At 43.3% G+C, this 24210-nt stretch overlaps 1 protein-coding gene across 6 annotated transcripts in view; it reads right to left on the bottom strand.

Annotated features, from left to right (window-relative positions):
• CREBBP (CREB binding protein) overlaps window positions 1-24210 on the bottom strand; it is a 195071-nt gene that overhangs the window by 42756 nt on the left and 128105 nt on the right. For 5 of the 6 annotated variants that reach the window (XM_030577229.1, XM_030577232.1, XM_030577233.1 and 2 more), the window contains 7 exons: window positions 23799-23991; window positions 23534-23587; window positions 20926-21050; window positions 19876-20064; window positions 18206-18625; window positions 17342-17521; window positions 16925-17111 (listed from right to left, as the gene is read on the bottom strand). In XM_030577229.1, the coding sequence (XP_030433089.1) occupies window positions 16925-17111; window positions 17342-17521; window positions 18206-18625; window positions 19876-20064; window positions 20926-21050; window positions 23534-23587; window positions 23799-23991 (1348 nt within the window). The remainder of the gene's footprint in view (window positions 1-16924; window positions 17112-17341; window positions 17522-18205; window positions 18626-19875; window positions 20065-20925; window positions 21051-23533; window positions 23588-23798; window positions 23992-24210) is intronic. The other variant, XM_030577230.1, reaches the window with a different exon arrangement.

The raw sequence follows: 24210 nt of genomic DNA, 5'->3' as shown, positions 1-24210 counted from the left end.
AATATGGACAAATAACCAGATGGCTTGATAAGTGGCATAAGAAATTTCTGATCAGGATTTAGTAACAGTATCAGTATTCCAAAATCAGTTACACTTTCCTGATACACAGTTTCAGCCACCCAATAACACATGATTCTGATGCCCTGATTTGCTCTCAGCAGTGGATTGACAGGACAAGAAAGGAGATTTTCTGAAAACCTTGAAATTATGGAGGCTCTTTGCACATCCAAAATATATCAGACTTATTATTTTGGATGAACGTAGCCTTGACAAAAAGGAGGGAGGGAGGGAAGACTTCCTCCTGAGAGCAGTGAAAAATGCGCATTAACCGTAGGAATTAATGTTGGGTGTAGGAAAACCACCACACAGTTTAAAAATCTGCGTTGCTGAGGATGAAGACTTTTGGTGAAGAGGTCCAAGATGAAGTTTTGTTATGGCATTTAAATCCAGGTGGAGAGTTCGAGGGATTACTCTGTATAGCCTTCTAAGGCTTATTAATGGTTTTTGTCCTCAGAAGTTGCCTGAGGTGAAGAGATTAGTCAGTTTGTCCACACCTAAAATATTTGATTTTTCAAAGTATGCCGGCACAGAGTGTTGGCCTTCAGACCTAAAGACAGGAGCTTGACATTACTGTAATTTATACAGCAAAGTGGCATCAAGCGCTGTCATTGTGATTTGATAGAACTTGACCCCATCTTGACACCGATATTGATGACTAAACACAATGTAGGGAAACAGAGAACTGGGCCCAAGCTATCCAGTAGGAAATTTGGAATTTGACCTTGGTATGATTGGCTCTGCATCATGCACTGAATTTCCCCTATAATCTGTTATGCCAGAATATAAACTCTTTGCGACAGGGAATCATTCTTTCTGCATTTTTATACACTGCCCAGCACAATGAGCAAGCACCACCTGAAACCAAATTAAACAAATCCAAATTCGTAGATTTCTTTCTCGAGAGTTGGAATGTATTTATAACCATAGACTGGAGTAACTATTTTTTTTAATTGCTGCTTCTTAATATTCAGGTGGATTAATGGAGCCCAGATTCTGGGTGGTAAAAGGAACCTTAGGTAAATGTCTCACTCCTGGAGGACTGAAGAAAAGAAGCAGAGGTAGATGTAAATGTCGTCACTCAATCCTTCCTCCGTGAAAGCAACAGCAGACAATCATTTCGCGCTTTCCCCCCCGGATTGCCCTGCAGACGCCATAGCATGGCAACCATGGAGACTGTTTTGCCTTTTGTCACCGTATGTGTACTGGATGCTGCTGACAGAGGCGGTACTGCAGTGCTACACAGCAGCGCTACACAGCAGCATTCATTTGCCTTTGCAAGGTAGCAGAGACGGTTACCATCCCTATTGCACCGTCTGCCATTGTAAATTGGCGATGAGATGATGGTTATCAGTCATTCTGCACAACTTGCATTTGGAAATTGGCGATGATGGTTATCAATCCTTTTGTACTGACTGCTGCTGTCATGGGTGCTCCTGGCTGGCCTCACTGAGGTTGGCCAGGGGCACATAGAGAAAAATGGGAATGACTCCCCGGGTCATTTTCTTCTTTATGTTTTGTCTAAAAATACAGTCAGTTCTGCCCAGAATATGGGGCAAGTGTACTAGAGAACCAGAGAGCACAGCCGCTCCGTGTCAGAGCCCCAGAGATCCACAGAAATGAGGAGCTGCATGTCATTCTAGGGGGTGCCCCTGCAACAACCCCACCCATTGCTTCCCTCCTCCCCAACCCTCCTGGGCTACTATGGCAGTGTCCCCCCATTTGTGTGATGAAGTAATAAGGAATGCAGGAATAAGAAACACTGACTTTTTAGCGAGATAAAATGAGGGGGAGGCAGCCCCTCCAGCTGCTATGATAGTCCAGGCAGGACATTAAAGAGTGGTGGAGGAGAGGAGCACAGCCTCCCGCTGCTATGATAGTCCAGGGAGTACAGAATCTTTTCTTTAGACATGAAGGGGGGGGGGGGGGCTGATGGAGCTCAGCCTCCAGCTGCTATAATGAGGACGGTTCCCAAGCCTTTTGTACCATCTGCTGGGAATGACCAGGAGTCATTCCCATTTTTACCCAGGCGCCCCTGGCCAACCTCACCAAGGCCAGCCAGGAGCACTCACGGGATGATGAGGACGGTTTTCCGCCATTTTGTACCATCTGCCATCAGGAAAGGAACGGGAGGGGATGCTGCTGTTCAGCGCCACAGCACTGCATCTACCAGCAGCATGCAGTAGACATACAGTGACATTGAAAAAAGGCGAGAAACGATTTTATTTCCCTTTTCTTTCGGGGGGGCGGGGTAAATTGACAAGATATACCCTGAGCCACCCCAGACAATGTTTTTGACCCTTCAGGCATTGGGAGCTCAGCCAAGAAAGCAAATGCTTTTTGGAGACTGCGGGGACTGTGGGATAGCTGGAGTCCTAAGTCCTCCCTCCATGAGCGTCCATTTGATTCTTTGGCTTTCCATTAGTTGTCACACAGCACTGTGCTGAGTCCTTGCTGTGGCCTCTGTCTAGCATAGCCTGGAGATTTTTTCAAATGCTTTGGCATTTCGTCTTCTGTAACGGAGCTCTGATAGAACAGATTTGTCTCTCCCTACAGCGATCTGATCCAGTATCTCCCGTACAGTCCATGCTGGAGCTCATCTTGGATTTGGGACTGCATCGCCACCTGTGCTGATCAGAGCTCCACGCTGGGCAAACAGGAAATGAAATTCAAAAGTTCGCGGGGCTTTTCCTGTCAACCTGGCCAGTGCATCTGAGTTCAGATTGCTTTCCAGAGCGGTCACAATGGTGCACTGTGGGATACTGCCAGGAGGCCAATACCGTCGATTTGCAGCCACACTAACCTTAATCCGACATGGCAATACCGATTTCAGCGCTATTCCTCTCATCGGGGAGGAGTACAGAAATCGGTTTAAAGAGCCCTTTATATCGATATAAAGGGCTTTGCTGTGTGGACGGGTGCAGGGTTAATTCAGTTTAACGCTGCTAAATTTGGTTTAAACACGTAGTGTAGACCAGGCCTAAGGCAAGCATGTCTGGAAAAGAACAGCATGCTTTTAGTGTTTTGTTTGGATGTAAAAAGTTCCAACTATTGCCTTTCTTGACTAGCACAGACTCCATTCCATGGATTCATCTCCTTCCTGCTCAGCCAGCTGAACACAGGATGAACTCCAAGTATTACGAATTCCTTTATTCTTGCGAAAGGATTTGTAATCCCTGCCTTGTTGCTTTGGAGAGGTAAATGATTTCTTTACTGATAACTTTGACAAGAAACTTCCAGAGAAGCTTTACCAAAGAATATTAGGAACCTGACACGAGATGTTTAACTTGTAAATCTGTTTTTCATTATCTTAACTAACAGTGCCTTCTGCCCATTGCAACTGTCTTCAGAAGTGAAATGAATCTAGAAAGAAGTCTTAAATAACTGCTGCTCTTGAAGAAATCTCTGAAACACTGATTTAAATTCCCTGGATTGTTTTTGGCACTTCCGCCTGGAAATTGTCAGCCAAGGCAAAAATAATTCATGCAAAGCAGGTGGAAGCTACAAGACACTTGGGCTGCAGCCAGCACCTTGCAGACCTCATGGAGCGCTGATTTCACTCTCCTAGTCATTAGTATCATATGCAGGAATTCTCCTTCTGAAGGGATCCACGTTCTCTTGAGATTGCTTAGAAAGTCTTTTATTAAGAAACTCCCATTTACATTTTGTGGCATTTTCCAAGGAACGAATGAAATGAGATGCGGAATTTCTTTTTAGAGGAAAAGAGAAAGTATCTCCTACTGGCTGTACAGTCTTGGTGGTGTGACTTGGATACTTTGGAATTTAATGGTTCTGGATTATTTCATTTAATAGATTTTAAGGCCAAAAGAGATCACTATAATAATCTAGCCTGACCTTCTGCATAACGGGACATAGAATTTCCCCTCCATCGAACCCACTAACCTGTAGCTGAGCTAGAGTATATCATTTAGAAAAATATCCAGTCTTTAAAGGACTAAAAGATGGAGATTTTACCATATCCCTTACTATGCTGTTTTAATGTTTAATTACCCTCTCTGTTAAAATCTGCATCTTATCTTATTTTCAGTCTGAATGTTTTTTTGTTTTGTTTTTTAAACACGTCAGCTTCTAGACACTGGATCTTGTTATGCCTTTCCCCAAAAAATATATAGGTAACCGATCATTTCACAATTTAGCCTTCGAAGTTTTAGGAGGAAAAAACTTCTTTAGTTTCATCTTCAGAACCCTCAGCCTCTTAAGGTATGAAAAATAAGGCGAAGAATGCTTGTGGGCAGGGGATTTCTTCTTTTCTTCCTATGCTGTTCAGATTCCTCCAGAGGTGGAAGAATTCCTTTTTATAGGGTTTTCCTTTTTGAGAAACAATGCTCTGCGTTTTCCTTTTCAGGAAAAAAGTCCTGTGAATATGGGAAAGATGATCAGAAGCTAGCATCAAACCACAACATACGCCATTTTGTCTTGGTGTGTGATGGCTGAAAGAAACAACTTTCTGCCCTTCTTCAAATATACCATGGAAGGGAACCTTTTTTTTTTCTCCCGTCCCCCTCTCTCCACCGCCTTCCTTCACAAAGCAAGGACAGTTTGGAATGTTTATTAATTCAAGCCTGCTTGATCTCTCTCCCTGGAATCTTCCTAGGTAGACTTGAAGGAGCACTTCTTTTCAGCTGTTCAGAAGCCTCACAGCTATTTCTTTCCCTCATCCAACAAGATCCTCTACTGAAAAGATTACAAGAAAATAGAGAACCAAAAGTATTGTCTTCAGTAATTTCAAGGATGCTGCTCTAATCTTCTCTAAGGGCTGGTCTACACGGGGGTAGGGTGGGGTGGTGGTTGGGTTGGGTTGTTCGAACTAAGATACGCCACTTCAGCTACACTATTTGCATAGCTGAACTCGAAGTATCTTAGTTCAACTTACATGGCCGTCCTCACGGCGGCGAGTCAACTGCTGTGGTGCCCGTCGACTGCGCTTACTCCTCCTGCCGAGGTGGAGTACGGGCGACGATTAGCAGATTGATTTATCGCATCCAGACGAGATGCGATAAATCGATCCCTTATACATCGAACCCTTACATGTACCCTAAGAGTTTTCCCCTGAAAGATTTCAAGCAGGACTCCCTCTAAAACAATTTACGATATAATGTTAGTACTTAACCGATAATTGTTGATGATGGTGATGATGATATAGGCAAACCTCATTTTTAGAGAAAATAGATATGGGAGAGGTTGCCCTCATTTGTAACGCAGGCTCTGTGAAAAGCCTGCAAAATAACTTTTGGTCATTTTATAATGAGAGCTGTTTTCAGTCATTCCTAACCTTCCTTAAGTCCCTCTATTTGGGCTGAAATTTTCCATGCTTGGTCTCTGACCAAAGGTAGACTTTTGGTACCTGAGCAGAGCTTCAAAAGACAAGGAGAATGAAGCTCCTTTTCATGTGTGGTTTGTTTTTTTTTTTAAATAGAAATTTCATAAGAGCAGTTACATTAAGGGAGCATTACAGTTGCATGCTTCAGAATTTAACCAGGAAATGCCATATTTTTCTATAATTATAGGTCTTGTGGTACTGTGTATCAGCATGCATCCTAACCAATCCATGAAAGTCATTTTAAGTGAAAAGTACACAATAAGCCACAGCTTAATGTTAATGCATAACCATTAACAGAGTAATAGTTAAAATGTGCTGGCATAAATAAATCACATTTCCAGTTAAGGTAAGCTTTGCTGCTGTTTGAAAAGAAAATGTATAATACGTGGCTAGGACTAAGTTACTAGAATACTTGGTTAGAGGGAAGATATTACAGAACTTGTCAATAAAGATATTCTAGACCATTCTGACAATGAAATTTGTTACTACATCATGTAATAGTTTTTGTGAGATTTTAGGGGGAAAGTTTATATGTTGTGATTGGGAAATAATGTTACACTGAAATTATATACGATATTATAATGCATATACATGATGGACAGTGGGAAGGTTTCGCTTACAATCTCAACTTTGGTATTTTTTCAGAGTTCTTTGCTTAACCTTCATTTTGTATTTATATGGAATTACGTCAAGCACCCAAGAAGCATGGAAGAATAAAATACAGTTAAGTGCATATAACAAAGTGTTATACAGTATCTTACCAACCCATCTGTTCTGCCACCAGTTTACTTATTCTTTATTAACAATACCAACAGTAAATCAAGTGACAATATTGTAGCTGCAATCAGTGCAGCTTCTTTAATTGGGTATAGAAGTTTCTGTTGAGACTCCTTTCCTTCCTTCCCTTATAATCTGATTACTAAAGCATTCTCTACAGTAACTTGGAATGCAGCAATTATGTACCAGAAGTCCCAGTAATAAATATTACCATTAGTAGCTAGCATTTGGCAATATATAACTATGCATTGTAGCATGAGTGTCTAACTACTGGTAGTGAGAGATTAAGGTTCCTACTGCTGCTTTAACATCTTAAATATTTGAAAAGGTTCATGATTACAGGATGCAGAATAATCCACTTATGCTGCTCATCCAGGTATACTAATCAAATTACACATGTACAGACTAATCTGAGTGGATTACACAGCAATTTGCGTGAGTGATGGGAGATAATTCTCTGTCATAATTAAGTTCATTACTGCTACAGTGGGCTTTTCCTTCTTGTCATCCTGCCTTCAATCCACAGAAGATATATCAATCACTGAGGGTTAACTGGGCCACTCTTGAAAACCTGCCAGTTCTGTTTGGCCTCCATGGAGAATCACACATACTCTGAATTAGCTTCCCTACTTCCACAAAGCCATGAGGTTCTCTCTTCAAAACAGGCCTAAAACTTTCACATTTAACTTTCATTGCTGCTTTTTGGAGCATAATTAGGTGGTGTTTTTTCTGGCTTGAGGGAATGGTTTTTCTACACCAGAGCCTGCAACAGCATTCACGTGAAGAAGTGGACAACAAACCACTGAAGAAGAATCATGGTAGTAAGTACCTGTTAGTTACCTGTAACTGGAGGTTCTTCAAGATGAGTGGTTCCTATCTGTATTCCACCGAGGGTAACACGCATACTCCACATGTCCAGAGCTGGAGATTTTGAAAGCAGTAGTGTTTGTTGGTCCGTGAGTACACCCTTGCTCCACCTCATGGTTTTGTCTGAGGCAGAAATAAAGGGCCTGGCGGACCAACCAGGCCCTCAGTTCCTTCACCACCACAATTCAAAAAAGATCCACAGCATAGGGGAAGGAGGATGTGACTGGAATACAAACAGGAACAATTCATCTCAAAGAACCTGCAGTTATAGGTAAGTAACTACCTCTTCTTGTTTGAGCGATAGTCCATACTGTATTCCACTGAGGGTGATTAACAAGCAGTACTTAGTCCTGAGGAGGAGTACGTGAGGCGATAACTGAACCGATGACTGGACAACAGCTCTGTGGAATGGGGCATTCATTGCAGAATCTCGTTTCAAGGCGTAATGTGAAGAAAAAGTATGTACCGAACTCCATGTGGCCGCCTTACACTGCTTTTGAACATATGTATCTTGAAACACGGATATAATTGATGCTTACGCTCTTGTGGAGTGGGCTCATACCAAGGGGTAGAGACAGTCCCAATAACCAATAGCAGAGCATAATGCACCCTGAAACCCACTTAATCCTCTGAGTGGATATCGCCTATCCCTTAATCCTCTCTGTTATGATAAATAGTCAAGGGGACTTCCTGAATGATCTCGTTCTCTGCAGGTAGAAGGCCAAGGCCCTGCAGACGTTGAGGGAGTGAAGGAACACTTCTCTGCCAAGGCGCAAGGTTTGGGGAAGAAAAGCAGGTAAGTGTTACCGGTTGACTAAGGTAAAAACTGAATATGACCTTTGGCAGAAAGTTGGGGTGCATATGCAAAGAAACCTTGTTCTATAGAACGTGGTAAAATGGGGGTCCACCATTATGGTCCCCAGTTCGCTTACCCTTCTCACAAAAGTAACAGCAACCAGGAAGGTGACCTACATGGAAAGGAGAGACAGAGCCATGAGGCTGAAGGTTCAAAGGGCGAATTCATTAAGGTCAAAAGGATGAGGCTGAGGTCCCACTGTGGGGGCGATACGTTGAATGGGTGGATAGGTCTAAAGGAGTCCCTTCCAAAACCCGCTAGTCAATGGATGCATAAACACAGAGTGTCCTTCCATGGGGGGTGGAAAGCACTAATAGTTGCCATGTGCACCTTGATGGAATTAAGAGCAAGGATGCCTTCAGGGACAGAATGTAGTCCAAAATAAGGGGAATATTCACATTCACAAGGGCTTGGCCCCTCTGTTGGGGCAGGAAGTGAAATGTTTCCACTTAGCTTGATAGGAATGCCTCATGGACGTTAGAGGATGTCTTGTACTGCCAACAAACATTCCCATTCTAGCAAAGATACCTATCCAAAAACCAAACTCTGATATGAAGTGTCTGTGGATTAGGATGTCTGATCCTGCTGCTGTATTGCATGAGCAGTTCCGGGAATGCTGGCAGTGGAAGTGGGGGAAAACATGCTGACATGCAGAGAAGGAGGGGAAACCAGTACTGGCAAAGCCAAAATGGTGTGATTAGAATAACTGTGGCCCTCTCCCACCTGATTTTATGGAGGACACATGCCAGTAGTGGTAGCAGGGAAAAAGTATAGTCGGTCTGGTCCGACCAGCCGATGATATGGGGATCTCCTTGGGAATGGGCACAGAGGCCTCCTCTGGAGCAATACTGGATGAATTTGTTGTTGATATGGGAGGCAAAGAGGCCTGTGGTTGGAGTCCTTCATCGGGTGAAAACGTCACTGACTGTGGTGTCATGGAGTTCCCATTCAGGGTCAGCCATGAATTGCCTGCTCAGAGTCTACAATCATGTTCTGAGTCCCCAGAATACAGGCCGCTGACAACAGGATTTTGTGGGCGATGCTTCAATCCCACAGATTAATTGCTTTTGCACAAAGCGCTGGTGACTGCATGCCCCTTTGTTTGTTGATGTAATAAACAGTTGTGGTGTTGTCTAACATGAGTATGTCATAGGACAGAACGAATGGGAGAAACGCGCGATGTGTCCTCTGCACCGCCCGAAGCTCCACAATGTTGATGTGCAACTGGGATTCCTGCGTGGAAGTCCTCTGTGTCATATACTCGCCCATGTGGGCATCCCAGCTGGTGAATGACATATCCATGATGATCGTCATGCTTGGAGAGAAAGGGAGGAGGGTATCCTATTGCTGACCTGACCCGGGTCCATTCACCAGTGGAGGGAGCAAAGATCCTTGGGTGGGACTGTTAAGATGAGGTCCATGGTATGGTGCGTGGGAGAACAGGCCCTTTGGAGCCACAGCTGCAGGCAGCAAAAGCAAAGATGAGCAAAAGCGGTAATGTATGGACAGGCTGCCATGTGTCCAAGGAGGGAAAGGAAAGTTCTGAATGGAATAGGATGGCTGGCAATCACTTTAGGAATCAGCTCTTAAATTACCTGGAACCTGTCCACCAGTAGGTAGGCTTGTGCTGAGACTGCATTGATGCATGTCCCAATGAATTCTAGGGACTGTGGGGGATCCAAAGTCAATTCTTCTAGGTTTATGCTCACGCCCCAGGGAGGAGTAGGAGTAGGAGCAGCATGGAGATCAAGGCTTGAGCCTCCCCTTTGGATCACATTGCTAGCAGCCAGTCATCAAGATATGGGAATATAAAAACTCCCTGATATCAGAGGTGGGCCGTCACCACAGAGCAAACTTTGGTGAACACTCAGGGAGCAACAATGAGTTCGAATGGTAGAATCCTGAATTGGAAATGTCAAGGATTCTTGTATCTCAAGAACCTTCTGTGGGTAGGATGGAGGTATATGTGAAAATAGGCTTCCTGCACAGTGAGAGTCACAGACCAAATGCCTCTTCCAGTGAAGATACGATGGTCTCTAAAGGTAACCATACAAAACTTTGGCTTGCGTATGAAGTAACTGAGATGGAGGTGTAAGTTTGGTCACCATCGGCCCTTTTTTCTGGGTACTAGAAAACAGGAGGAATAAAACCCTGTGGCCTGATAGGTTGTAGGAACAGGTTCTATTGCTCCCTTTACAGTACACTGGCCATTGTGCATGAAGAGATATATGCCACATCCACCATGGCCAGGAGCATTGTCCTTGCGACCAGTTTGCCTCTCTCCAAGATAGTCAGGAAGGTGGCACAATGCTGTTGGGGGAAGCTTGTCTGCAAAGTCTGCCAACAGCCGTAAGTAAGCAAGTCATATTTAGCTAATTGTGCCAGGTAGTTAGAAATCCAAAACTGGAAGACCAACCAAGAAAAAACCTTGTGACTCAAAATGTCCAGTCACTTACCCACTTCATTTGCTGGGGTGGTGTATAGGTGTTGCTGCCTGACCCACTTCATCACTGCCTGTATCACGAGGGAATTAGGGTGTGTGTGGGGAAAAACAAACATACACCCCTTTGCCAATATATAATACCTCTTCTCGTCCCCCTTTGGGGTGGGTGCGCAAACAGCCACAGTGCGCCAAACAGTTCAGGCCAGCTGAAGAATGGCATTGTTGATTACTAGGGCCACTCTGATCGGCAGCAAGGCATGTATGATGTCAAGAAGCTGATGATGTTTGTCCTGCACTTCCTCCAGTGGAACATGGCAAGCATCAGCCACTCTGCGTAACAGTTCTTGGAACTGACAGTAATCATCCAGAGACGATGAGGGAGCTGATGACACCACAGCATCTGGGGATGATGAAGGAAATCACTCAGTTTCCGGCAGTGCCGGAGCCAGGCTAAGCAATTCAGCCTCCAACACTGGTTCTGAACACCTACTTGATGACTATCAAAGAGGGGAGATGGGGCACTCCTCTCATGCTGAATAGGAAGGCTCTGAAGGTGTATACTGAGGCCAGGACATCCAGTAGGGCCCAAAGGAGGATCCTTCATTGCTGTGGTAGATACCAAGGAACAGGGTACTTTGCTATGGAAAGGGAAGGTACTGTCACCGAGTTGTCAGAGCCTTTGGATAGTTGTATCAACAGTATGGGAGGGGTGGGCCTGTGCTACGTCTGAGCCTCTGATTCCAAGACGTCAGAGCCTTGTTCTAATGACGGCACCACAGGAACCACATGAGCTGGAAGAGAGCAGGCAGGAACATGAGCTGAAGGAGGTAGGTCCAAGGTGGGAGAATACACATCCCCAGGAGGAGACTGGAGTGTAAGCTGTGGAGACCTCACCTTTTCCAGAGCAAAGAGTTCACGAGACTCGGGCACAATCTCAAATCTGCCTGGTTTCAATGGCATGTGCTCTGCCGTCTGAACGAGAGCTGAGGCCGGAATGGAGGACTGCCTCAGAACCGAAGGTTCCTTTGTCTTTGGCGGTGCAGAACTGGAAGGTGTATCTCGCTCAGTGGACAGAACCAGCAGATCCTGCGGTCTATGCGGCTTCTTGTCGCTCTTGTGCATTGAAATGCGCAGTTTCTCCATGGCTGGAACTCGTGGAAGGTGCAACATCCTTCTTCGGCCTAGAGGAGGACTTACTGCCATGCTTATGCGCATGCTTCCTTGCCTCACGACTAGGTCCTAGCATGGGGTCTATAGCAGTGGTACCAGGGGAACTGGACTGGGTCTCTGTGGTAGGAGGCACACACCTGGATTGCTCAGGCCGATGTGTGGTGGGTGGGGGAGTGTTACCAGCCTGGATCCAACTGCAGCCTCATGGTGACCACCATGAGGTGCTTCTTGAGACAGAGAGCCCAATCTTCCCAGGTACAGCTTGGGAAGGAGCGGCAGATACTGGACCAGGATGAAATGTGGGCTTCTCTCAAGCAGTAAAGGCAGCGCTCGTGCTCATTGCTGATTGAGAATGAGTGAGGGCACAAGATGCATATCTTGAACCTTGACATCGTTGGCACAATTCAGTACCCAAGTGCTAGGGGTGTGGGGGGTGAGTGGTCAAGGGAGAGAGGCAAGAAATGGCAAAAAATGGAGTCCCTGAAATTCCTTAATCCTAAAATTTACAGTAAAAAAAAACAACAAAAACTAACTATATACAAGAATAAAACAAATCTTTTTTCTGTGATTTAAAAAAAAAATATCACAAAGGAAAAGAGAACAGCAGAAGCTCCGACTCAAACCATGTGGTGGTAAGAAGGAACTAAGGGCACAGATGGTTTGCCCCGCCCATTACTGCCTTGGATGAAACCATGAGGCAGAGCAAAAGTGCATGTGGAGACTAATGGACATTACTACTTTGAAAATCTCTGGCTCCAGATGCATGGCACATGTGTATAACCCTCAGTGGAATACAACAGGGACCATCACTCAAAAAAAACTTATTTTATTTCTTAGCCCTGGTCTATACTCAGACTCATAGACTCTAGGACTGGAAGGGACCTCGAGAGGTCATCGAGTCCAGTCTCCTGCCCTCATGGCAGGACCAAATACTGTCTAGACCATTCCTAATAAACATTTATCTAACCTACTCTTAAACATCTCCGGAGATGGAGATTCCACAACTTCCCTAGGCAATCTATTCCAGTGTTTAACTACCCTGACAGTTAGGAACTTTTTCCTAATGTCCAACCTAAATCTCCCTTGCTGCAGTTTAAGCCCACTGTTTCTTGTTCTATCATTGGAGGCTAAAGTGAACAAGTTTTCTCTCTCCTCTTGATGACACCCTTTTAGATACCTGAAAACTGCTATCATGTCCCCTCTCAGTCTTCTCTTTTCCAAACTAAACAAACCCAATTCCTTCAGCCTTCCTTCATAGGTCATGTTCTCAAGACCTTTAATCATTCTTGTTGCTCTACTCTGGACCCTCTCCAATTTCTCCACATCTTTCTTGAAATGCAGTGCCCAAAACTGGACACAGTACTCCAGTTGAGGCCTAACCAGCGCAGAGTAAAGTGGAAGAATGACTTCTCGTGTCTTCTCGTGACCTACGGGGTTAGGTTGAATTTAGCCACGTTAGGTCGATTTAAAAATGACTGCATCCACAGAACCAACCCCATTCCGTCGACCTAAAGGGCTCTTAAAATCAACTTCTGTACTCCTCCCCGACGAGGGGAGTAGCACTAAAATCGACCTTGCTGGGTCAAATTTGGGGTAGTGCAGATGCAAATAGACAGTCTGGTCTCCAGGAGCTATCCCAGAGTGCTCCACTGTGACCGCTCTGGACAGCACTTTGAATTCCCATGGACTAGCCAGGTACACAGGAAAAGCCCAGGGAACTTTTGAATTTCATTTCCTGTTTGGTCAACGTGGCGAACTCAGCAGCACAGGTGATCATGCAGTCCCCCCAGAATCGTAGAGTGTAGAAACATCTCCGTCCCTGAGGTTATCGCCGATTAGAAGGCAGAAAAAAAATGCACTTGCGATGACATGTCTTCTGAGCTCATGCAGTCCTCCCACACAGATATGGCACAGCTTAATGCATGGAGGCATTCAGTGGCAGAGGCCAGGAAAGAAGTGAGCGTGAAGAGTGGAGGCAGGATGCGATGCTGAGGCTAATAGGGGAGCAAACATACATGATGAAGCACCTGTTGGAGCTCCAGGAAAGCCAACAAGAGCACAGACCCCTGCTGCATCCATTGTATAACTGCCTCCCCATGTTCCATAGCCTCCTCACCCAGATACCCAAGAATGCGAGTGAGGGAGGAGTGGCAGGGGAGAAGAGAGGTGGCTCTGGGCACCCAGCCACTCCACTGCAGAGGATGGCTCAAGCAACAGAAGGCTGTCATTCAAACAGTTTGATTTTTTGTGTGGCCACAATAAGAAATGTGGCCTTCCCTCCTACGCTACCCCATTCAGGCTACCTTGTCCGTCATCTCATTTTTTTTTAAATTAATGAAGAATTCATGGTTTCAAAACAATAGTTACTTTATTTCGAAGGGAGGAGGGTGGTTGGCTTACAGGGGATTCAAATCAACGAAGGCGGCAGGTTTGCATCAAAGAGAAACACACACAACTATCACACCGAAGCCTGGCCAGTCATTAAATTGGTTTTCAAAGTCTTTCTGATGCGCAGCGTGCCTTGCTGTGTTCTTTTAATTGCCCTGGTGTGTCTGGCTGCTCAAAATCAGACATCAGACAACAGCGCCAGTGAGCTTTTAAACGTCCAAAGGCACATTCTACCACCACTCTGCACTTGCTCAGCCTATAGTTGAACTGCTTCTTACTACTGTCCAGGCTTCATGAGCCATGGGAGCAAGGGGTAGGTGCGACCACGTGGTGCTGCCGGCTGGGAGAGCAGCCTGAGGCAGAATCCTCCAGCTCGCATGATATTCCAGGCAGGACTGAATCTCCATGAGACAAAACTTAAAGAAGAGAATGACCTGGAGTCTCTGACTCCCATTCGGTGCTCTAAGAGGAGGACGGCCATGTCTGTCCAGGCGCCCAATTGACCTCACTTAGAAGGAGTCCCCCCAAAGCAGCAGTACCACGTTTGCCAGCAGCACCCAGGAGGACCAGAATGGATCTCCCGGGCTCATCGCTGGGGAGCAGGAGAGCAGAGTTGCAGGGGAAGTGGTGGAATGCTAGGATGGGAAAGATTTTGGAATTGGGGAGCTGGTGTGAGGGAAGATCAAGGGCTTCTCCTGGTGGCCTACAATCATCGTCTCCTACAGAGTTACGTCCAAACGTCAGGCAATCTCCGGAATGCACTGGGTGCAATGGTTTGGGGATGGGAAGTTCTTCGAGGTTTCAGCAGATAAGCTGGCAGCTCTGATGGCTTTTAGGTAGCATTTCAACTAGTCCACGTTTAATAAGCTGGTCTCCTATCGACAAGCCATACACCACGCCCTGGAGATTGCTAGGAGCCGGGCAGAGAAGACATTTCCAGAACCCCTGGCCAAGCGGCTAAAGACTAACTTCTGCAACAACAGCAAGGAGCGGGTGGAGGAGGACCAGAGCAGAGAGCAAATGGTTTCCGAAGTCACAAACAACAACAGGAGTCTTGAAAACTGTTGTTTATCATGCGGGAGAAAAAACCCAGCCACATTCCACCCGCTGTTTGAGGGGGGCCTTTGCCAGACTTGTAGGGATTGATTTCTGGAGCTCTTCTACATGTATGATGAGGACGGGTACCAGTCCAACTGCACCATCTGCTGCAAAGGCAATGAGCTGCTGCTGTGTAGCAATGACAGCTGCTGTAGGTGCTTCTGTGTCAAATGCTTGGAGGTCCTGGTAGGGCAAGGCACCTTAGCCAAGGCAAAAGAGCAAAAGCCCTGGAGCTATTACATGTGTCAACCACGGAAGTGTTATGGGGTGTTATAGTGCCGACTGGACTGGAATGTATGGCTGCAAGACTTATTCACCAGTGACAAAGGACTGGAATATGATGCACCTAAAATTTAAAAAGGCCCGCACATTTCCCAGAGCCACTACCCTTGATAACAGAATGTCAATGATTGCATTGGCTACTTGGATCACAGCAGCCTCAACAGTAGACTTTCCCACAACAGCAGCAGGGACAGTGAGCTGAGTAGGCTCCATGCGCGCCATGTTATGGCATCTGCACAGGTAACCCAGGAAAAAAGGCGCAAAATGATTGTCTGCCGTTGCTTTCACGGAGGAAGGGGCGACTGATGACATGTACCCCAAACCACCTGCAACAATATTTTTGTCCCATTAGGCACTGGGACCTTAACCCAGAATTCCAATGGGCAACAGAGACTGTGCGAACTGTGGGATAGCTACCCATAGTGCACCGCTGCGTAAATCGATGCTAGCCACGGTAGTGAGTATGTACTCTGCTGATTTAATGCACGTAGTGGGGACACACAATCGATGGTATAAAATTGACATCTATAAAATCGACCTCATTTCATAGTGTAGACATACCCTTAGAAACCAAACACTCGATGCATGCAAATACAGGTTTTTAAAAACAAAAAAACAACCCCAAAAAACAAAGCTTTATCTAAGGGGAACAGTAATTCCTAAAATCTGTAATATTACCTTTCTCCTTTGAAATAAAGAGGAAAATATAGCAGATAGGTACGAACAATTTACGTTCAAACTAACCATATCCAAAACCTAATTCTGTAGACTGACTTGATAAGATTGGTGGTCACCATCATGGAAACTTCTGTGGAACAGGCTTTGGGCCATCACACTTTTAAAGTGATGGCATTCTCAAGGCAACTGCACTGGGTCTTTTTCCTTTTAAAAGTTTTAGGGCCAGTATACCAGTCTAACTGTAAAAAAATTAAAATTCAGGAACTGAGTTCAGTCCCTAATTCTCAGGCCAACAAAGGCTAATGACAATATGGATGCTGTGCACACAGCCTCTGGAGGGAAGGGGCGTATCCTGTGATTCACCAATAATTCTTCTGGCTAAATCAAGGAGAGGTTATGGAGGGAGCTACTTCCACATTGTCTTCTGGTTGGAGGATGTCACCACAACAAGAGGTCTTGGACAGCAGGGATGAAGTGAAAACAGAATCTGGAAAGAATTCACAGGACTTAGAGGACCTCTGCAGGAAAATGTTCTAAGTGAATTCAGTCCTCTTGAAATAGCACTGGCCAAAGTCAGATACATGCATACAACACCTACCTACCTAATTAAGCTACAATTCACTTCAGTCCTGAACTGAAACCAATCCCTAACTATCCTGGCTTTGGCCCTTCTGCACAGAGACTGGTTATTGTGAAAACGCCAAACTGATGTTATCATTGACAGTAATGTTAAGTGGAAATCAGGATGATATCGAAACCTTAATTTTCACTTGTGATCCAAGAAAATATAAAAGAGTCCTGCTTTTCAAGAGGAAAAAGGCTAGCACATTAACTCACTGTCTCAGCCCCCCATTTGTGGTGTTAGTGCATACGTGCAAACAGAGGGATCTTCTGGTTGGCTTAAAGATTGCAAGAGACAGAAAACCAAAAAAAACTATAGCAAGGACTCTCATTTCTATATACATACTCTTTTTACGGGGCTGAGATGGTGATGTAGATTGTGAAGTGGTGCCATTAGTACCACTCTCTTCTTCCTCTTTAGGTTCTACCTTGATATCAAGTTTCTTTTCTTCTACCTCCATTGGCTCCTGTTTTGGCTCTGCCACATCTATTTCTTCTTTCACTTGGCAAGATCCTTGTAAATCCTCCTCCAGCTTAAGAAAGGAAAAGATGAGATGAGACTACACATATAATGTCTCAAACTACAAATTCTATCAGTAGCTTGATATACAATAAAGCATGATACACAGGGCTTCCACCAGAGTGAAAATCAGAGTTTTCCATTAATATTTTCTCTTGTCATCTTGGCTCACTGATTCACACTCATCGTATTTTAGCTCCTATATATTATTGCACTATTTAACTGTGAAGGAATTTCACTTACCTCAGTCTTAGGTTCCACTTGTGTTTCACAAGGCTCTGGCTCAGCTTCTTCATTTTTAACCTCTGGTTTGCTTTCTAGCATTGGTGCATCAGGTCCCAGTTGCTGGGGGTTGATATCGGCACTGACAACTGAGCCGGGGGTGGGCACCCTGTTATCAATACTAGCTGCTGCCTGGGATAGCTGATGTAAAAAGGTACAAAAATCAGAATATTGAGGAAATATATAGAAATATTAATTTTTCTTGCTAAGAGGAATAGTACAAAATTATACAGAAAAGGATCACCTGAAATAATACCACTCCTGGGTCTGATACTCACTAAAACCAAACTCTGGATACCAGAACACAGATCTCGAGTTACACAGAGTAAAGTCAGGGAATGAGTTTATCATCTGATGCATTAGCATCTTCTGTTGATAAAGCAACTGTACGGTGGATAGTACACACTGATTACCATGCAGTCTCTTTCTACCCATTTTTAAAAACTGTGTGTGAATTTAATGATCATGAAGGTGAAAGACAAATGATCCTGACTAGAGCCAAACATAACACAGGCAGATTATGTACAAGCTTCCCACGCACAGCTGCAGAAACATTCTGTAGTATTTTTAATTCTACTACTTGAAATCACAACTAACATGACTGTTGAGAACATTTGGATGAATGCATTTTGTTTGCATATGGATCAAAATATATAAATATATACCTATTCTAAAATATATCTTCCAAGACAAAACAGAAGCTACTGTTGCTATGGAATAAAGATTCTGCAATCTGTAATTCTATGGCACAGTACAGGGGAAAATTCATTATTGAATATTTAGGTTTCTGTTCCATTTGGATCGAATAAACTAGCTGATACTTACTGGAGTGCCAGGAGGTTGTGCCTGCACAGATGTTGGTTGTTGCTGAGATGGTTGTGGGGTTGGCACAGACTGGGGTTGTACTGGAGTCTGAGGTTGTGGTGTAACTTGAGCCTGTGCTGCAGTTTGTCCTGTAGGTGTGCTCTGTGTCTGTGTTGCATTTGGAACAGAGCCAGGTGTTGGTGTAGGAGTCTGTCCTGAAGATGAGACTGGTGTGGATGGCTGAGTAGGTGCTGCTGGCTGAGGAGGAGTCATTCCAGGTGGAGTTTGGTGTTGGATAGGTGGCTTGCCAGCTGCACTGGATACAGGAGGTGCAGTTTGATGTAGAGGTGGCTGGGTCGCTGGTGGACATGATAGCTGACCATTCTGTGGTCCTAGCATACTCATGGAGTTCGGAATAGCAGCACTGGGAACCTGCCCCTGCTATAAAAAGAGAATTCTTAATGTATCCATGCTGCTCCAAAATTGAGTCATATTTACTTGGACATTATAAGAGCATTAAATGCCTTACAAGAGTAGCAGTTTAGATCACCATACATTTTTAATATTTTGTTTATTTACAATAAACACAGGGTTGCTATCTCAAATGCACAGGTTCTGACCACATAAAATCACCAATAATTTTCAATAGCTTTTGTTCCTTTTATATTGTTCTATTAGCATAAAGGAGATGGAACCCAGATAGCACTCCCCATAGGCAGCCATTCAAGAGCTAAGTTGTGCCATGGGCTGGGTAGTGGCAAGGATTCAGAGGACACAAAGTGGCTTAAAGCTCCCCACAACCTAGGCTGCACCTACTGAGCTACATTGGTCAGGAGGGCATCTCAGAATTGTATCCCTTGTGTTTACTATACACAATATACCTGAACATGTAACTGTTTTTACCCTGACTTGACCATTTTGGATATTCAAAAAGATTGTGGATCCACCTTTCAAAGTCCAGCAACATTATAAAATTGAAATAGTACTATATAAATGACATGGTGTATATGCATATGTTTTAAGGTTATATATTTTACTAAATGCTGCAAACAAACAAACTAGAATGGGTGGAGGGAGAATCAGGGAGAGTAGACCGTTCTATATGCCTTCATCTGATTTCTATTTAAAATCTTCATACAAGTATTTTTAAGTATTTGTATAAATCTAAATAAAACAATCTAAAGAAATATGAATGAATTATAGGTAGTAAAATGTCAAATTGTTAAAATGCTTTTATATTGCCTTATAAATACCTTTTGGAGGAATACTGTTTTTCTATCCATCATGGATTCAAGACTTTCTCCAGGAGGGTGGATGTTTTTATTTTTTTAAAAAGACACATGCAGAAGTGTTCAGCTACTGAACAAATAATTTGACTGACTTTCTGTAGTAACATGGAGGACAACTGGTGATAGTTACATCTGAATGGGAAACTATTGTCTAATTTAAAAAATAATTCTAAGAGGGCTGCTTTGATTACATACTTTTTTGCAGTCCATAATTTGAAATTTGAAATAAAGTCTGCATACAAAGGAAAAAAATAGGAGCATATGGATGACTCAGATACAACGGGGTGAACACTGAAAATAGCACAATCATACAACATAAATTAACTTCTGTTGTTGGGGGCTGAGTGTGGCCGCCCATTAAATTAGACTAAGATAATCCATACTTCAGAAAATGAATTCTACCTGCGAAACTCCTGTCTGGGTTGTCGATTGACCCATGCCTACATTGTTCACGTTCAGAGCCCCGCTTGATGATGGGAACTGATTCTGAGGGAGGAACTGGTTTTGGGTAGGAGCCTGACCCATCATAGTACTGGAATGTGCTCCCATCATGTTTTGTGGCTGAGGCATTCGTGAAGGAGACATTGCCATCTAGTATTTAAAAACAAAAATATCAGTTATTAAATAAATTAGTTGTGTAGAAAGAAATTAATTGGTTAGCCATAAAGGAAAAACAAACTAGACAATTAGCCATGAGGTCTGAGCAAAAATACTGACCTCATAAATCAAAGGGAGTTTTGTACACATGTATGATGTCAGCATTGCCTCAACATTTAACGAGCTACTCAAAGTGGAAAAATACTAAAGCTATATTCAGAATGCTAAATTCTATAATTCTGTTCTTTGGGCTAACACAGAAGAGTAATATGCTGGAACTCTTAATTTTCTGGAAAAAAAAAATGAAATCAAGGTTTTAAATGGTACCAGTGATTTATACACTGGTTGGCTATAGTACTTGGAAGTACCAAGCTACTTTCTCCCAGAAAACACTAGTTACTGTTATACCACTGATGTCCTCCTCCCATCTTAAGTATTTATGTTCTCTATGTCAAATTTAAATGTTGAAAATAAACAAGAACTGTAGGATAGCAAAGATGAAAGAAATTCCCTTGAAGCTAATTAGCATGAAATTCAAATGAACTGTGGGGGACAGCTCAGTGGTTTGAGCATTGGCCTGCTAAACCTAGGGTTGTGAGTTCAATCTTTGGAGGGGGCCATTTAGGAATCTGAGACAAAAACCTGTGGGGCGATTGGTCCTGCTTTGAGCATGGGATTGGACTAGATGATCTCCTGAGGTCCCTTCCAATTCTGACATTCTATGACTAGCAGACATATGAATTTTCCACACTAGGATGAATATGGCTTTTCTCAGAGCATCTTTGTTATAAAAACTAAGGAAATTCTTAAGTGGAATTAAACTATAATAAGAACTTGAGGAAAGCAAATACAAACCGCTGGAACAGAGCTCATGTTGTTCATTTGTACAGGATGGTTCATTGGAGAAGCTGCACGGGGTCCCATGGGTGCCTGTGGCATCTGTACATTCCCTAGGGACATGGGGTTAAACTGATTCATTCCTGCAAAATGCACCCCCAAAACAGCTCATTAGGAAGTCATCAAGCACTTACATTTAGTACAGTCACCAGCCTACAGTATCATAATTCAAATCAGTTATGGTAAAAAGCATTGCCCACACACACTGTTGGAGAGCAAGTGAGGTGCGTAATTATATGCAACTGATTACAATTCTGCCTTGAGCTGTCAGAAGAGCAACCATCATTCTTCACATTAAAAAAGTCAATAGTGTTCCTTACTGCAAAATGGTCACTAACAAAGACATGCTGGACAGGGAGAAAAGTTTAAGGAAAACCAACATTGAAACTTGTCTTAAACAACCACTCAAGGGGGAAACAAATGGAGGTGATGCTCTTTAAAAGCAAAGTAGTACTATACTCAATACTTTTAGGAAAATTTGCAGGGGAGGGGTACATAAGACAGGAGTTGCATAAAAAGGGTTGTCTCTTATTCAGGTTTCACTGTAAGTAATTCTCAAAGTAAGCCATATAAAGGACACACTGAAGGCAAGCACACTGCCCTAAGACAAGTCAAAGTATAAACCAAAACAATACCATAACCAGCAACTACCAAAACAAAGGTAGCAGTCCCTCTCCCCACCATTCTCCTCCTCAAAAACACACCCCACAAACCATACATTGGTAACAGGCATACATTTATCATATGCTCAATAATATTTACAGATATACATGTGCCTGTTCAAAGAACTTTTCTTTTCCTACCCAAAATAGATAAAATGCTAGATGTGTCATTAAACAGAGAGCACCACATCATAGCTACAAAGGGTTGTGATACAGGTTTCAGCTTACTAGATTCCGTAACAAACATTAATTCATGAAGCAAATAAAACCTGAACTACTACTTAGGAAGATGAAACATCTCAACTTTCAGTACTTCAAGAAAAAGCAGCTGGAGCAAGGTTATTCCATTCCTCTAGAATGTGCATGGGAATAACCAATTAATGAGAAAACTCCCAGTTTACAAGTATTTTCTGGGCTAACAGGATTATCTGACAAAGAAGAACTGAAAACGAAAATGATTTAGCACATTTCTCACTGATTGATAAATTAAGTGAGGGTACTCTGCTGATTCCCTTCCTTTCTCACAGGTGCTAAATTACTCTCTAACCCTATGCAGACATTACCCCTGTTGTGGAGAAACTACTGGACACGTCTTGCTAGCCCTTGAGATGTCACTGTGATAAAGCCTGGTAAAGTGTGTGATGCTGGCAGTCCAGATGCGAGCTCATGCCAAGGCCCCTAAGACTCACTGAACACTGACAAATGCACAGCTGGAAACCAGTCAGGCTTACCTGTGTGTTAGAATTATTAAAACAGGTATTAGAATTGAACAACATGTTTGTGTTTAGACCGTGGAATGACTACAGGATGCTGCATGTATTAATCCTACTTATATCTGTATCCCATGTTACATGTTAATGTTTATATATTTGCTTTGTTACAGTAAAAGTGTTTGCTTAGACTGTAAATTCCTCACAGTCAGGAGAGAAGCATTAACGTGTGAAATCCTAGTTTACCACAAGGGGTGTTATCTGCTCCCCAACAAAGGAAGGTCTACACACATCAGATGAGCCATTGTGGACAAAAAACTGTTGATTGCTTCCCCACAAGCCTGTGTCCCATCACAGCTTGAATGCCATTGGAAGGGAATAAAGATACCTGTTAAGGAGATCCTAGTATCTTTTTGCTATCTTGACTCTTAGGGGCATAGACTCCTAAATATAAGCAAGAGATCCCCAAGTTGCTAGGCTTGGGTTAGCCCTAAAGGACATAATAGCTTGCTTATTAACGAAGCTTCTATTACTTTTTGAATTTAAGATTGTACCTCATTTGTGTGTATGTTTATCTGCTTCAGCCTTATAAATAATTCATTTGTCTTCTTAGTTCATAAACCTTTTTGTTTGTTACAGGGCTGGCTGGCTACAAGCTCTGTCTTTGGTTTGAGATTTGAATACAGCTTTCTTGGGATAAGTGACTGGTCCTTTGGGACTGCAAATAATCTGAATATTGTTGTGATTTTTGGTGTAAAGTGACCATTTATCAAAAAGTCAAGCTTGCCTGGGTGGCAAGATAAAATGGAATGCCTAAAGAGACTATCAATGACTCCATGGTCAGACTGTTACAGTGTGTTAGGAGTTCACAATTGTTACTGGTCTGGTGAAATCTAATTATACAAACAGTTTGAGGTTTTCATCCTGCTTTTTGAAAGTCTGCCCTGAGGTTGACACTCATGGTTGTGAGTCACTCCAGAAAGCATTACACTTTGTTACGGTGAATATGAAGTATAAAAGAAGGAAGGGGGAGCAAGTCTCTCTCTCTCTCTCTCTCTCTGTCTCTCACACACACACACCCCTTTCCCCTTAAAGTTATAAACAACATGAAAGGAAAACACAGAAGAAAAGCAACCTAGAAAAGCTATATTTTGAATCAACAAAGCAATGTACTGAAGGAAAAAAGTTAAATACCTTGAGAGACCTGCATACGACTCATAGGCACATTTGGCATGGACATAGGTCCGTCTGTAACAGAATTAAAAGAATGGTCAAAGAAAAAAATTTCTTGTTTTCTTTTAAATTCAGAAATAGTATAAAAGCACAATGACACTTCAGCCAACCTTGACACTGCACAGCAGAAATAGTTAAATTCAACAAACAAAATGTAAAAAACTCTCCCACTCTCTTCTTCCTTCTCCCCTGCCCCTACTCATCTAATCCATATGCAAGTACTTACTGGGAGGTCTCACGGGCTGTGCCTGGCCCATGGCAGCAGCCACCTGTGGGATACCAGGTGGCTGAGCCCCTGGGGTCTGTAAGGCTGGCTGGTTACCCAAGATCCCTTGTTTATGTAAACGAGACCTCCGTTTCTCTTCTAGTTCCTTTTGTATCTTATAGATTTTCTCTGCTAACAAATGATAGTATTCATCCTATGAAGGAGAAAGATAATATTCAGTATTACAAAAAAATACAATACACGGTAAAACTAATTCACCTGAATAGTGTGTCATTTACATTCTCTTGCAGATAAAGAGCTGCCTATTTGAACAAGAATTACATTTCTTGTCACAAATATATGGAGACGAGATTCCTTGTAATTCTTAAGTGGAGAGTAACTGAAGCTTTTGGAAAAAAAAACACAAGGGAAG

The sequence above is a fragment of the Gopherus evgoodei genome, chromosome 10 (genome assembly GCF_007399415.2).
Source record: "Gopherus evgoodei ecotype Sinaloan lineage chromosome 10, rGopEvg1_v1.p, whole genome shotgun sequence".
Lineage (NCBI taxonomy): Eukaryota > Metazoa > Chordata > Testudines > Testudinidae > Gopherus > Gopherus evgoodei.
The sequence above is the reverse complement of the archived record's forward strand: the minus strand, read 5'-3'. Positions and strand labels throughout refer to the sequence as shown.